Source organism: Vombatus ursinus, unplaced genomic scaffold (assembly GCF_900497805.2).
Source record: "Vombatus ursinus unplaced genomic scaffold, bare-nosed wombat genome assembly UNPS02007284.1, whole genome shotgun sequence".
Lineage (NCBI taxonomy): Eukaryota > Metazoa > Chordata > Mammalia > Diprotodontia > Vombatidae > Vombatus > Vombatus ursinus.
The window spans coordinates 17515956-17532288 of record NW_020947062.1 but is presented as its reverse complement, the minus strand read 5'-3'; the positions used below and the strand labels follow the sequence as shown (position 1 = coordinate 17532288).

General features: G+C 39.1%; 1 protein-coding gene across 2 annotated transcripts in view; it reads right to left on the bottom strand.

The window, feature by feature from the left end:
- The window catches only part of ACSL6 (acyl-CoA synthetase long chain family member 6), a 72918-nt gene extending 57581 nt beyond the window's left edge, over positions 1–15337 (bottom strand). For both annotated transcript variants that reach the window (XM_027848954.1, XM_027848955.1), the window contains exons 1-3: positions 15246–15337; positions 14784–15004; positions 2430–2544 (exon numbers count right to left, since the gene is read on the bottom strand). In XM_027848954.1, the coding sequence (XP_027704755.1) occupies positions 2430–2544; positions 14784–14978 (310 nt within the window). In that variant the 5' untranslated portion in view covers positions 14979–15004; positions 15246–15337. The remainder of the gene's footprint in view (positions 1–2429; positions 2545–14783; positions 15005–15245) is intronic.
- Between the last annotated feature and the right edge of the window lie 996 nt (positions 15338–16333).

The window sequence follows — 16333 nt, the reverse complement described above, 5'->3', positions numbered from 1 at the left end:
TAGCTTCTTTGCCAAGTACAAAGACATTATCTGGAAATCCAGAAAAATAGAATTATTTATCAAACTAGGTGTCTTAGTCTTAATTTATGCCTAGACCAAAGGCCAGATGCTGGGGAAAAGCAGTTGGGCCCCTGACCAAAAGAGACACTACTCTAACTTTATAGATACAGCATGTTGGGGTGGGGAGTGGGGAGGGGATACAGACAGGGGCCAATAACTGTAGTGAGTTTTCATTATTCACAGAAATGATTTACCTAGAAACAAGGCCCATTTACTGCATGCTCTCACTATTGTATCTGAAGGTGTAGCTTGAATTTCTGCAGCATTGAGATGCTCCTATTCTGAAAAAAATGTATTTTGAAAATAGTCCTCAAATTCACCTTAGTAGTAAATTCCCCTTGTAATTTGATCTAGATTGGGAGGAAATGAGCTTGAAATGCTAACCGAAGGTTTTAAAATGGGACTTGTTTGTTTTCGACTTAGTAACCTCACCTGTAATAATGTGAAGGGAAGGTCAAGCTTATTTCTCCTAGTTCAGAGGTTGTTGAGTTGACCAAAATCTGTTCCATGGAATGTAAAAATTTACTTAAAGCCTTAAATATTCCTTAGATAAAATGCTAGAGGAAGAATTTCAACTGTTCCTAAGTCCTTGGTCATATGTAAATCTTCCTCCTCAATTAGCCTATTTGTAAACTCTCTAAATGTTTAATCTGTGACCTGACTTAGTTTGTCTATAGAGTTTGTTTGACAAAGTTTGTTTCCTTAAGAGAAGTATGATATTATGACTCCATTTGACTAAATTTGCTCAACTTTTATGACATTGAAGGAAGTATGCTAACTTTATGGCCCAAGAGGAATGTACAAGATTGCTAAGGTAAAAAAATTATTTCTCTATCACTCTGATGTATTTTTGCCTATAAGAGACTGTCAGAATCCTAATGAGGGTTCAGGTTTTCTCTGAGGCCTGAACCTATGCTTGAGCAACCTTGGTTGTTAACTCTATAATTTCTGCCTTGTGGTAACTATATTTTGACAGCAGTTACCTACTATACAAACTCAGAGAAGAGATATTTCTCCCATAACAGTCTAGATTGGGCTTGGACAACATACAGTCCACACACTGCTTACAGCCTGCCAATGGATTTGGGCAGCCTGTGAAAAATGTAGAGCATGTAAAACAGGCCTGCACAACATACCACCCACAGGCCACTTTGGTGGGCCACAAGTGGCCCACAGGCCATTAGTTGTTCAGGCCTATCTAGAGGAATTTTTTTTTCCTAACCCAACATTGTTTTGGTCTTCCTCTCTTTTTGGAACACTGAGCATCACTTTTTAATCCTTCCAGACCCTATGTCCTGAACCAGAGAAGATAGTCCCAAGCAGTTCTCTGAATATACTAAATTATGATAGTCACAACACCAGGATTACACTATTATGTGCTAAAAGACAAAGATATCAAAGCAGCTCCAGGACCAAACCAGATTAAAATGTAATTGGGAAATAATTTAACAAAATAAATAAAAATATAATAGAACATAGATAATGTTAATTCTTTTTTTTTTTTTGCTTTTTTGGTGAGGCAATCAGGGTTAAGTGACTTGTCCAGGGTCACACAGCTAGTAAGTGACGTGTGTCTGAGACTGGATTTGAACTCATGTCCTCCTGACTTCAAGAACAGAGTTCGATCCACAGCGACACCTAGCTGCCTCTGATAATATTAATTCTAAGTCAATATGAGGCCTGTGGGGATCCTAATGTATAGGCCTGTTTCTATTTGAGTTTGACACCACTGCTGAAGGGGTTCTTTGAGATCATCTACTCCAATGTCCTAGTTTTATGGATGAGGAAACTAAGTCCCATAGAGGTATAGAGACTTGGCCGAGGTTCGTTACATAGCTAAATCAGTATTTAAAAATCAAGTCTCCATATATAGTGCTCTCTCTACTACACCATGTGAAACAGCCCCCACATATCTGCAGCAATATGTTTTAATGGAGAGCTTTGGGTGTCCTGGGTTTGAATCTTGTAGCCATACTTACTGGCTTAGTGACCACAAACATGTCCCTTTGCCTCATGTCTAAGCCCCCAGTTTTCTTTCCTCTAAAGATGAGATAATAATATCTATATCACAGGATTGTTGAGAGGAAGGCTTTTTATATGCCTTAAAGACCTTTGTGAACTACCCTTGCTGCTCCCTTGCTGTCACACAGTTACCTATGTACTTATGGCATTTGCCAGCTGTTCTCCACTTCCAGGTCTGATTAGCCCCTCCTTCAGTCCCTGTGGTTCCTGGTAAATAGTGGTACCCAAATAGTGGTTACCAACCTTCAGCTGGAGTGAAAAGAACACAGCCTATCTCTGATGGAATGTCCATATAGCTTCTCAGAGGACACACGAGGCTCATTGGCCCAGAAGTGTCCAACACTCACCAGAGATGCTCAGCCCCCTCCTGAAGACTTCATACATTGTCCGAGCATCATCATAGTAATGGTTCAGCAGCTTGGGGCTGCCTCCAATCACGGATCGCCGAGCCCCATCAGAGCCCTGTGGAACCAAAAAGACATGGGCAAGAAGGGAACGTCAGGAAACATGATATTTTCAGGGGTTAAGAAAGCAGTCTATCAACTCCATTACTTAGAGATTCCAATATACAGTATCGTTTTTTTTTTTTTTTTTTTAGGCAATTGGGGTTAAGTGACTTGCCCAGGGTCACACAGCTAGTAAGTGTCAAGTGTTTGGTCTGAGGCTGGATTTAAACTCAGGTCCTTCTGACTTCAGAGCCGGTGCTCCATAATATACAGTATCTTTCCAACTACATGCCACAGACTAATTTCACCTGTTAACAAGAAAACTCATTGCATAAATCCCATAACTCAAAGACAAGACAGACTAGTCATTGCTACTATTGTTTTAACAATACGATTCTTCCTTTATAATTATAGCACCATTTTCAAACCACATGTAGTGTGCATGCCCAGGCATATTTTAAAAGGGAAAGATTTCTCCCTACTCTACTGCTTCTTTGATGGTATAAATTCTCCATATCTTAGGTACTCACTACCCTCATTGAAGAAGTTTTTGGCATTCACTAAAGCTGAAGTACATCGAGGAGGACCCCGTTGTCATATCAGGAATAACAAAGTTCACCACCTGACCTTGTCCTTCAGTTTAGTCTTTAAAAGAGGTAGAGATCTGGGAAGTGGATCATACAGACAGACTCAGGCACAGACACAGATGCACACACACGTATACAGAGAAGCTGGGCTGCACTTGAACCTGGCCATACATCTGTGCATCCATGCAACCTCTATGTGTCTGCAGAAGATGGAGATGTAGAAAGAGAAGTGGAACCTTCATTAGATAAAGAGTAAAGGGATTTAGAGCCTCAAAGAGCAGTTGGAAGAGGAGATCTCACTCACATCTCAGGTAGACCAAACAATCTGTTTAGCCCTGCTGGGGAAGGAGGATCAACACAACAAGGAACCATATACACCAAGAAGCAACTAGAAACTTCTGGGTCACATGAGCAACAAGATAGAGGACTAGAGATTTTCTCTGATGCCCGTGGCCTCTCACACCTCTCCAAAAGAGAAACTGTGGGAACTTCAGCTGTCTCTATGGTCTAAGATACTCAGAGTCCAAAAGAAGGCAAAGCAAACAAACAAGCCAACCCATGAACTGATACTCACTGACCCTGAGCTCACTCAGCACCTTTCTCTCACTTCCCAAGGTGCCAGCATTGAGGGTATCCTAGCAGACTCAAATACCTCAGGGTTTGCAATAAAAATTAACTCCATACCCCAGTTCCCCACCTCTTTTTCCAATTCCATAAAGATCCCAGCTCAAGGCTGCAGAAGTTTGTTCTGCAACAGATAGAGCTACAGTAGCACATCAGAAACAAAAGTGTGCTGAAGGGGCATGCCAGCCATCCAGCATGGTGGCAGACAATGGTGTAGCACCAGTGCTGCAAAGCTCTGAAGTGCTGGTGTCAAGCCAGAGAACTGAAAAAAAGAGTGAGTGGGGCAGGATACCCAATCAGGGACATCGTGTGTGTGTGTGTGTGTGTGTGTGTGTGTGTGTGTGTGTGTGTGTGTATGTGTGTGTGTGACAGCACTCCATGAAGCCTGAAGGAAAGAGCTCAATATTTAGCTGGGGCCAGTTCTGTCATCCAAAAGGTATTCGGGGCAGAGACTTAGGCCAATGATCACTGAATGGCCCAGCATGGAAGGAGGCTGAAATGATTTGAGATTGAGCCCCAAAGGAGAACACCATTAGAATGATTGAGCCAGCAAGGATGCAATTGGGGAAAATCAGGAAGAAAAAAAGACTGAAATTACCAAAGATCTCAGAAAGAAATAAACTCAAAGATCTTGAAAATACGCAGGTAAATCAATGGTGAAAACATTAACAATAGAAGCAAATATGGTCACCAGATCTAGTAAATATGAGTTCAGGCATCTATGAACTAATATTCCAAAACAAAGGAAAATGATCCAATACTTAATGAGATAGAGGATCCTGTGAAATGTAAGAACATAGAACTCCTACATGTTCTTCTTGAGTGGTTTAAAAGAGAAATGAGAATTAAGAGAACAGAATTTATGGCCTGCACAACAAAAATAATGGGCACAATAGAAAAACTGGAATCTACGATGCCAAATCTTACCAAAGCAACAAAAGAGAAAATAATAGATTGGGAATGCAAATACAGAAAATATGTGCCCTGTGCAAGCAAAACATACTGATCTCAAAGACAGGCTGCATATAAAGACAAAAATGTCTACTCATCCTATCTAAGGATCATAGGTCATGGCAGGACAAAAAACCTTAACACTATAATGAATGAAACAATAGAAGAGAACTGCCCAGAACATCTGAACATAGAAAATGAAATACCAATTGAAAGAAGTGATAGATCATCCCTGAAGGGGAGATAAAACAAGGCTAAATACTCTGAGATATATAGTGGTTAAATTTAGCAATTTATCTCAGAAGCAGCAAGTCCTGCAAGCAATCAGGAGAAAGACCTTCATACAAAGGAAAGAAAATTTGAATAACACAAGACTATTCTGCACCCACTAGAAAGCATAGGAAAGAATAGAATCATGTTTCCAGGAGTAATGGAGTCCAGAAGGCAACTGAAGGTGACATACCCTGAAAATCTGAGCTTAACCATACATGAAAAAAGGTGGATGATAATAATAAAGAGATGTTTGAAACACTTTTAGGAATTCTAGAAAACTAGAATTAAAGAGATTATTTGATTTTTGAACACCCCAAACAATGGAAATACAAGACAAATGAAAAAGTGTAGCAGCCAAGGACAGCAGCAGCCACAGCAACAGAGTAACAGCAGAGGGATCAGTAAGAAACTGCTTTCTAAACATACACAAAAAGATAGGGGTGAAGGTGGAAGTCCAGTCCAAGTAATAATGAAGAGGCAGGTTGGAGTATTATGGACAGAACCTGGCAATACCCTGCCTACAGGTGATTCAAATGGCACTACATTCTAACGTGGGAGGGTAAATAAAAGGGAAATAGAAGCAGTGTGATAGAGATGAATGTGTGATATGTCAAACTGAGGGCTAGCAATGAGGGAAAGGCTGCCCCTGTGAACTCAGAAAGCCTATGGGGGGATGGGTGAGGAGAAGAGGGGATGGAATGAAAAGAGAGAAGTAGGGGACCTTGCTTTGGTGGTGGGAGGAGGTTCCACTGATAAAAGCTCTTATGGATGAAGAGAGATGGTCGATGAAGGGAGATGCGGACCTTGTGCTAGGTGTGGTTTGGGAGATTTGGTACTTGAAAAGTGTATTCATCCTAACTCAGGAAGGGGAATGTTGGAATTTCTGGAGACAACGGGCACCTGGAGGAGTGAGAAAGCAAGAACTCATGTAGGAAATTTTAAGGCAAATGTAGAAAAAAGTCAACAAGGGCAAGGTATAAGAGCAGCGATGGGGTGTATAATAAGGGATGTTGTGGCAGAAGGACCCTAACATGGGGTAGTGTACTCTTTGACACCTGCAATAATTGGCATTGTTCTGGGACTGAGGCTCAATGGAAAAAGAGAAATCCACAGGGCAAGCTCTACAAGGCAGTGGTGTGGTGGGTGGGTGAAAGATAAAATGACTGAGGAAACAAAGGTTTGAACTTCTGAGCATATTAATTTATTTTAGCAATACATGCCAATTGTCTAACAAATCGGAACCAGGCATTAAAAGCAATTAATAAAACAAGACCAACTAATTAAAAGATAACAATTAACCAGAATACAAAAGTAGGTAATCTGATTTTTAATTGGAGGAAAGATTAAGGACTTTCCAAATCAGGAGGGGGAGAGTGAGTAGGTACAGTTCCCTGAAATCAGAAAAAGAGAAGTCAAAAAAAGAGAAATAAAAAAAGAAAACTTCCCCCAATATTCAATCAAAGGAACATGCAAACAATAACTGATTAACTAGAATGGGGCCAGTTTTCAGATAAGATATATGGATTGCTTGAGATGTATAATTGAGAGAAAACTCCTTGCATCACTCTTCAGATATGACTGGTTTTCTGGTCAGCATAACCTAGTCCTTAGTTAAGGGTTTCTAAGAAGCAAGAAGAAATGGTCCAGCTTCCCAGGCACCTAGGGCTAGGTTTGAGCAAAACAATAGTTTTCTCTCAATTCCCACAATTGAATAAAGTTTTCTCACAAGACAGAAATTGGAATAGACCCATAATTGATTAGAAAGGGAACTGAGCTAGCTTCAGAATTGAGTCACAAGATGGAATCAGTGTGATTAACTTAATTCCCACTACCACTTGCTGTTCTAATTCCCTCATTAGTGGCAGAAAATGGCTAGAGGGGAGACCCAAGAAGGAATACCTTGGAAGCTTTGATTGCATGAGGAATACAGAGAATAAAGAGACCAAGTAATTTTAAGGGTGATGAATAGAGAATGAGGGTCTAGAGTAGAAAGAGAGGATGAATAATGAAGAAAGTGAGAGAAATCCTTTTTGGAAAAGAGTGCAAAAATGAAATTAAAAAAAAAACAACAAACTAAGAAACAGGACTAGTTGAAGGGGAAGAGAGAAAGAAGGAACCTACTCAACTAACTGAGAAGAAAGCAAGGGAGGAAGAAAACAGAAGAAAACCTCAGAGACAAAAGGATAATAAATGAGAAAACAAATTAGAGGAGGGGATTGAGATGAGAGAACTATAATCAGTAGGAACAAGTCCAGCTTAAAAAAGATTAAGGCAAAACAACGGAAAGAATATAGCATCGTGTTTCCAGCAGAAGGAAAAAAATCATAACTTAAAAAACTCAATATTATAAGTAGATGGAGGAAAATATAAACCTAACTCTCACAACTTTAAATGTGAAGGGATCAATTAATTCAAATAAAATGAAAAAGTGACAAATCGGATAAGAAGACAAAACACTACAATCTATTGCTTACAAGAGATATATTTAAAAAACAAAGACATACAATAAAACTGAGGGGATTGAAAAAAATTACTGTGCATCAAGTGAATACAAAAAAAGCAGGAGTTCCAATCATACTATGTGAAAAAATCAAAAGCCAGTATTCAAAAAATAAAAAGGGATAATTAAGGAAACTACTTTATGCTGAAAGGAACCATAGATGACAAACCCATATAAGTAATAATCGTATATGGTCCAAGTGCCTTGGCATCCAAATTGATAAAGGAAATATTATCTGAGCTACAGGATGACAGACAGTAACACAATAGTGACAAAAGACTTTAATATCCCTTCTCAGTTCTGAAGAAGTCTAATAGAAAGAGAAAAAAGAGCGAAATTATGGAACTAAAAAAATTTCTGAGGAGTTAAAAGATTTATAGCATCTTCTTGATGGAACTTCAAAAAATTATATATATTTCTTGGCACCACATGGAACTTTTACCAAAACAGATCAGGCAGAGATATTGCAAACAAATGTAAAAAGGCAGAAATAATTAATACATCCTTTATAGACCATAACACAATAAAAATAGTAATTGGTTCAAAGAAAACAAACAAAAGATACAAATCCCAATGGAGACTAAACAATGAAATCCTAAGCAATGAGTAGGCTAGAGAGCAAATCATATAAACAATTAATAACTATGTAGAAGGAAATGATAATGATGAAACAATGTATCAAAATTTCTGGGATGTAGCTAAAGCAGTCCTCAGGGGAAAAATCATATCTTTACAAACATACATTAACAAAATAGAAAAAGAAAGGATTAATGAAATGAATATGCATTTAAAAAATTAGAAAGCCAGCAAATAAAGAAATCTAAAATAAGCATAAAAGAGAAGATATTTAAACTAGAGGAGAAATAGATAAATTGGGGGAAAAGCATAAAAATATAAATAAAACTAAAAACTGGTTCTTTGAAAAGACTAATGATAAACCTTTAGTTAATTCGATGAAAAGGAAGAGGGCAGAAAACCAATAAAATAAAATAACAATTAAGCAAAGCAAAATCACAACAAAACTGGAAGAAATAAAAATAATCAGACCATATTATGCACAGTTACATGCTATTGAAAATGAGAACACAAAAGAAATAGAGGAATGTCCTCAAAAATATAAAATATCCAAACTACCAAAAGACAACATAGAGATCTTAAATAACTCAATTTTAGAAAAGGAAATACATCTAGCTATAAAAGGAACTACAAAAGGGAGGAGAAAATCTCCTGGTCCTGATGGATTCACAGGAGAATTCTAACAAATTTTTAAAGAGCAATTAGTATCCATACTTCATAAATTATTTTAAAAAATAGAAAAAGAATATACCCTACTAGAATCTTATTGTAATATATATATATATACATATATACATATATATATAGTTAAATACATAGTTCTGATATCTAAACCAGGGAAAGATAAAACACAGAAAGAAAACTAAAGACCAAACACATTAATGAACATTGACTCAAAAATATTAAACAAAATTCTGTCAAATTACAGCAATTTATCTAAGATATCATTCATTACAGCCAAATGCAATTTATACCAGGATGTTGAAGGATGGTTCAATATTAGGAAACAATCAACAAAATTAATGATGTTAAAAAATAAAACATCCCAAACCACTTGATTATTTCTTTTTTTCTTTTTTCTTTTTTATTATTTTAATAGATGAAGAAAACCCCTTGACAAAGTACAACACTCATTTGTACTGATTTTTTTTCTTTCTAAAAAATATGAATTGTTATATGAGATGGTTCTCTGGGAGGAGTGATACTTGAGAGAAATTCTTGGGATAACTGTGATGATGAAAGAAACAAAAGATATCAATTAAAAAAAACATTTTAAAAAAAGATGCAGGGGCAGCTAGGTGGCGCAGTGGATAGAGCACTGGCTCTGGAGTCAGGAGGACCTGAGTTCAAATCCAGCCTCAGACACATAACATTCACTGGCTGTGTGATTCTGGGCAAGTAACTTAACCCCAATTGCCTCAGAAAAAAAAATTAAAAAGAGATGCAACCTGGACTTATTCTTTTGCTGGTATATTATGGGTCGTGAGGGAAGGTGGCATCCACAACAGGGGAGAGTTGTTTGACACTCTCTGGAAAAGAAAGGAGAGTTCTTCTGATTGTGAGGGTCATGGATCTGAACATGTTCTACATATTTTTACTAGATTAAGTAAAATCCATCCTATTCTAATGTCTTTTTAGTTTGAGTACTTGCAGAGAAGGTGAGGGCCTTTTAAGGAAGGGATCTGAACCAAATTCTGATGTTCTCATTGGAAACTTGTATCCAAAATTGTATCCAGGACTTAAAATGAAGACCTTAAACCTTAAAAAGAATTCACTTACAAATGACTTAGACATATGAACAGCAGACACTGCACATGGCCAGGATACCTCTCATAATTGGAAACTTGAGAAAGAACTTGGAAATTTTATAGGTATATGACTGAAGGAAGGGAAAATACCATGCAAAGTAGGGACAACTTAGAGGAGCTGATTCCAAGGAGAAACTCTCAGTCCAGGGTTGGCTTCCCTAAGGTCCTGCCTTAAAATATATTTTCCACCATAACCTTTTTTAATTTCACTCTGTCTCAATGCCTAAAATCCCACCTATTAGAGTTTCATTTGGGTTAACAAACTTTTTTTAAAGAGCTCAGTTCAGGTGTTAATATGCATAACTTCAGCTGACTTCTGAATTATAACACATGACAGAGTACATAGCAGATACTCAACAGACTTTCTGAGTGGATTTCAGTAGCCACAAACCCCACTGAAAAGAAGAATAAACTGAAATGGAGAGCTGACCTAATTTTCACACTAGACTAGATGAAGGCAGGAACCCCGTGTCATCTAAGCTTTGCATCTCTCTCAGAACATTGTTCTCTACATTGTGAGTATTTAACAAATGTTTGCTGAATTAAATTGAATAAAGCAAGTAGCTAAAAAGAGGAGCCTGGTATCTAAGTCACATGTCTTTCTGATTAATTTTTACCATGAGGTTTAAAAGATCTGGTGAAGAGTATAAGTAGGTACCAGAAAGGCCAAAACTTTGGGGAGACTGACTGTTACCAGTGATCTCTAAATTATTAAAGTGAATGACTTCTTCCCAATCATTCTCATCCTTCTTGACTACTCATCTGCATCTGACCTTATTGATCACCACCTCTTCCTGGATAGTCTCTCCTCTATTTGGGTTGTCATGAAACTATGCTCTCTTTGGCTCATCACAATGCATATCTTGCCTACTGTTAATGCACCTCAAGCTCTGTCCTGATTCTTCTCTTCTTTCCATTCTATCTCTCTCTGTCTCTTTTTCATACACACCTCATCAGCTTAATTATGATCTCTAAGTAGATGAATTCCAAATCTGTATATCCAACCTTAATATTTCTCCTGAGCTCCAGAGTCCCACATCCTCAATTGCCTATTGGGTATTTTGAACTGGATGCCCATACACATCTCAACTTCAACATATCCAAACCTGAATTCAATATCTAACTCTTTTTTGGACTTCTTTATTTCTGTTGAGTGATGGCATCACCATCTTTCTAATCACCTGAGATCATAATTTTTGATGTAGAGGTTTTGTGAGGCTCAAACGAGACAACGGATTTAAAGAATTTTGCAAACCTTGAAGTGCTTTATAAACACTAGTTATTAGAATTATTATTGTTAGCCCCCAGTCACCAGGCCTGGAGTCTGGTGATGACTTCATTTCCTGAACTTTCTACTGCACTCCTACTGAGCTCAAACAATATTTATAGAGCAATACAGGGATGTGCTGGTAAATACAGCATTTAATGACCAGGCTCTCTGGGGGGCAAAGAAGTAAACATGCATGCTTTTAAGTTTAATCTGCATTATTTACACTTTCTTAGGTCTAGACAACCAACAAAACAATAATTCAGGCTCAGATTTGTAGCACTTTCTGAGATGTAAATGCTTACACTGAAAATTTAAAAATCAGCTCTTGCAAGTCATTTAGAGCTAGCTCCAACACACCTTGCTTAGAGCTATTCTCAAGTCCTTACTCTCCCTTGCCTCATATATCTAATCAGTTACCAGGTTTTCCTGATTCTACTTTTGCAGCATCTCTCACATTGTTCCTCTTTTCTTTAACACAGTCACTACCACAGTTCAGGCCCTCATCAACTTTTACCTGGACTGCTGTGAGCACCTCCTAATTGATCTCCCTACCTCAAGTTTCTGCTTCCACATAGCTGTTATGGGGATCTTCATAAAGGACATGTCTGACCATGCCACACCCATGGCCAATAAACTCTAGGGCCTCCTTATTAATTCTAGAACCAAATTGAAACTTCCCTTTGGCACTTAAAACTCTTCACAATCTGACTCCAATTTATTTTCCAGTCTTGTTGTATGTTATTTCCATATACACACTCCATGACTTTCTTCCTATTCCTTATAAATGATACTCCACTTCTTGTTTCCATGCTTTTGTACTGGCTGTGCTCTGGAATGCATTCCCTCCTCATTTCAGCCTATTTGAATCCTTAATTGACTTCAAAGTTTGGCTTAAACATCATCTTATTTCACTGATCCGCTATCAGGAGTGGGGAACCTGCAGCCTCCAGGCCACATGTGGCCCTCTAGGTCCTCAAGTTCAGCCCTTTGACTGAATCCAAACTTCACAGAACAAACCCCCTTAATAAAAAGTTTTATAAAACTTGGACTTTAGTCAAAAGGCCTCACCCAAAGACCTAGAAGGCCGCATGTGGCTTCCAGGCCACAAGTTCCCCACCCCTGCCCTAGTTTCTAGTTCTTCCCAATTACCTTTTATTTATTTTGTATATATTTATTTATGTTCATTTTCTTCTCTGATAGGATGTAAGCTCCTTGAGGACTGGGGCTATTTCATTTTTGTATTTGTATTCCCAGCACTTAGCATAGTGCTGATACATAAAAATTTCCATTATTAAATGCTTATTAATTGATTGATTGGATTCAATCAATCTGCCTGCTATGCCGTAACTTGGGCAGGGTGATGGGGGCTTTGCATTAGGTTGCCAAATTTGGAAGGTGCTGATGGTTCTTATAATCCTTCACCAGCATATAAACAGCAGAGCTTACAACCTAGTTAGCAATAATAGTTAGTTAAAACAGGAAGCTACCAGATTGCTGGCTGGTCTGAACTTGTCTCTTGCCCCGCTCTGTCCATCCCCAGTTCACCTGGCAGCATCCTTCCTGCCACCTGCTCTGGGCAAGCTTGTGGTACTATAACTCTAGTTATATTTCTGGCCAGTATTCCCTGTACTCTGCCTCCTAGTGTGATATTAACCTCTCAGGCTGAATTTCTGCTCTGACTCATCTCAGTATTTTGGATTATGGTGTTTCAGAGAAATTCAGGTCCATTTGTTATTTTTCTTTCTGCCAGGCAATGGGGTTAAGTGACTTGCCCTGGGTCACACAGCTAGTAAGTGTCAAGTGTCTGAGGTCACATTTGAACTCAGATTCTCCTCCAGGGCCAGTGCTCTATCCATTATGCCATCTAGCTGCCTCTCATTTGTTATTTAAAAAAAAAAAAAACCACTAATCATTTACTATGCTTATTTACTATACTTACTATGGACCTCTAAGCTAGATGCTAGAGAAGATACATTTAGCTTAGATAGGACACAATCCTGCTCTTAGTAGGGGAATAGTACACAAACATAGACAATTATAAATTATAAATAATTATATAATACAGTATAATAGTAGTATAATATATTATATTAGAATATATAATAAAATAATGTAACTTTATAATTATAAATAATATATGATAAGGACATTAGAGATATGAGAAAAAAGGTTCTTTGCAAAGGCCTGGCCTAGTCTTCATCATACATTTTCTTGTATCCTAATTTAGAGCCTGCCCTTCTTGTCTCATGTGGTTGTCCCATTCCCAAGCCTTAGTAATCTACTGATTCCTGGCATTAGGAAGCCTTTGTAGGGGAGAGACACCCACATTAAAGATGTCTAAGCTTTGTCCTAGTAGTGAACAGTGAACCCTGACTAGACTGTCTGTTCTAAGATAAAATGTCCTCAGTCCTGAGCCCTAGGACACACTGCCCTCACACTTCAGCTGAACTTCTGGGTTAGGTGTAGGGACCCTTCAGCCTCAAGGCGACATGTGGCCCTTTCGGTCCTCAAGTGTGGCCCTTTGACTGAATCCAAACTTCACAGAACAAATCCCCTTAATACAAGGATTTGTTCTATAAAATTTGCACTCAGTCAAAAGGCTGCACCCAAGGACCTAGAATGCCACATGTGGCCTTGTGGCCGCAGGTTCCCCACCCCTGTTCTGAGTTCTCTGCCACAATATTCTCTCCCTCACCCCTATCTGAAATTGCTCCTGAAAGGGGGTGAAAGCCTTATTCCTCTGTTTCCTTAGAAATAGCCAGTGTTGAGGCTGTTGCCAGGCTGCCAACGAATCTCTCTCAGGGCCATATAACTTGGCTTAATTTCCCTCAGTACCGAAGGGCACCATGAGCCACTCTCCCCTGGGACAAAACAAACACTAACACTAGGAGAGGAGGAGTGTCAGGTGAAAACAATGGCAGGCAGTAACCATCCATCTATCCATCCATCCATCCATCCACCCATTCATTCATTCAGCTAAACAAGAAGCAATTACTGGGTCCAGAGCCCTGTGCTGGGTGCTAGGGCTCATGGGAAGTTTAGAGAGGACACAACTCCTGCCCTTCCTGGGATTTACATTTTAGTAGAGGAATAAGATACAACACGGTTAATTCTACATAATATTATATAAGGACATTAAAGAGAAGGGTAACAAAATTGTGACAGAAGGTGGGGGGGATTGTTATTGACTGAGGGAACTGTAGAGAAGGGGACATTCAATTTAGGATTTAAATGATGATTAGCGAATAGAACAAGTGAAGAGGGAAAGGAAAGGCATTCTAGAAGGCAGGACCAGAGACAGGGACAGCAGGTAAGAATGGAAGGTAGTACCAGTGTCAGGCAGTGACTAGGAGTACCAGTAACAGTGAGAGGCAGTAAGAATGGAAGACAATACTAGTAACAGCCAGGGGGTAGCAACGGAAGGCAGTAACAGTGGCAGACAATACCAATAGTAAATGATGACAGTAATAATGTAGTGGCAATATCAGGCAATCACAACAGTGGCAGCGTCAGGCAGTAACAGTGGTATGCAGTAGTAGCAATTTGTAATAACCAGCGGGATATCGGTTGTGTTAAGCAAATACAGTAAAACCTGAAACTTTACCAGTGCAAGAAAGTGCAGAGCTTTCCTGAGCCCCTCACCTATACTCTGGCTCCTAGTCTTACCTCAGCTTCTTCAGACTGCATCAGGAGGTCACATGGTGGCTTAACAGCTTTTGGCCGATTAGCAAACCAGTAAGCCAGCAGAGCAGCAAAGGCCCCAATACCCACTAATGTGGTGGCTGGCAAGTTACGCAAAAACTGGCTGAAATCATCCAATTCTGGCAGACGCAGGATCCTCAGGATCTCCTGAGCTTGCATCTTCTCCAGGATTGAAAGGGCAAACTCTGTAAGATACCAAAACAATAATCAGTGTTGGTGTGTATGTGAGGGTGGGAGAGGAAGGGAGGAGCAGAAGAAGATGAGAGGGTTGCCAAGGAGACAAGATAGCAAATATGGAACAAGTGTATAGAAGATAGCACATCCAGGATCCTTTTAACTTCTGGGCATCTACTGCCGGGGGATTTGGATAACTGTGCCTCTAATCCCAGTAGCCCTACAAAACTGAAAACCAAAATCCAGGGGCACCTTGAGGCTAGAAGTCACTATATCCAAGTAAGCACTGATCCTGAAAGCCTAGTGAGGATAGGAAGGTTTTAGACTTCTGAAAGTCACCTTCCTTCCCAAGGCAAAGAGATTACAGAATGATGGGAATGATCCTGGAAGGGACAGACTTTGTATTTGTTCTGACATCTCTAGGGTTCTCTGGGGATCACATGACTCTCTGGGGCAGAGGCTCTCTATGGAAGATGTTGAGAGATTGTGTGCATGCATGTACAGAGTATATTTGCTTTGCACAAGGAGAACTTAATGTTTCATCATTAAACATACTTCTGTTCAGATTTTCATTTCTTTAAGTCAATAGAGAAAGAATTTAACCCAGTATTTTTTTCAAGTAGTCCACCTGACTTCCAGACCCTCGAGTGGTTCTCGCCTCTTCCCACCCCTCCAACCCCTTAATATGGTAGAGGGTGACTTAAGTATCAATCTCTAGGACACAGTTCAAAGAAATGTGATGAGGTCAGTGTTAGCAGCCCATATCATGTTTTCCTTGTATTTTCTGGCATAGGTAAGTAGTTAACTCCTTCAATTCCTCAGTTACTCCACATGCAAGATTGGAGAAGAACTGTGCTGAGGATAGAGAAAAATAGAATGTCACAGCCTTCCCTGTAGGGTCAGAGATCTGAGCAATGGATGTAGCCAGTTACTGGCCATCCATTACAGGCTCAGGTATTAGGTCTAGGCTAGGAAGTTTTAACAAAAGGTAAATCTTGCTGTTTCCTAATTCCAAAAACAACTGTCTTCATTTTTGCTTCTGTTTCACTGCACAAGTAAGGAAAGGAATAACTGAATGGCCTTCCTTTTCCATAGTAGCTCCATATTACCTTATGCATAAAGTTCAAATTCTTTTGCCTAGTATTTATGGCTCTACTGCATTGCTCTATCTTTCTAAATTCTCATACTGCTCCCCTCTGCATTCTCTAAGCTCCAAACACAATGAATTACAAGCTTTCCTTTAAAAGTACACTATGCTTTCTCATTCTCATGTCTTTGCTTACACTGCTCCCTACCCTCAGTATTAAATTAAATTCAAGACAATCACAGAACATGGCCCC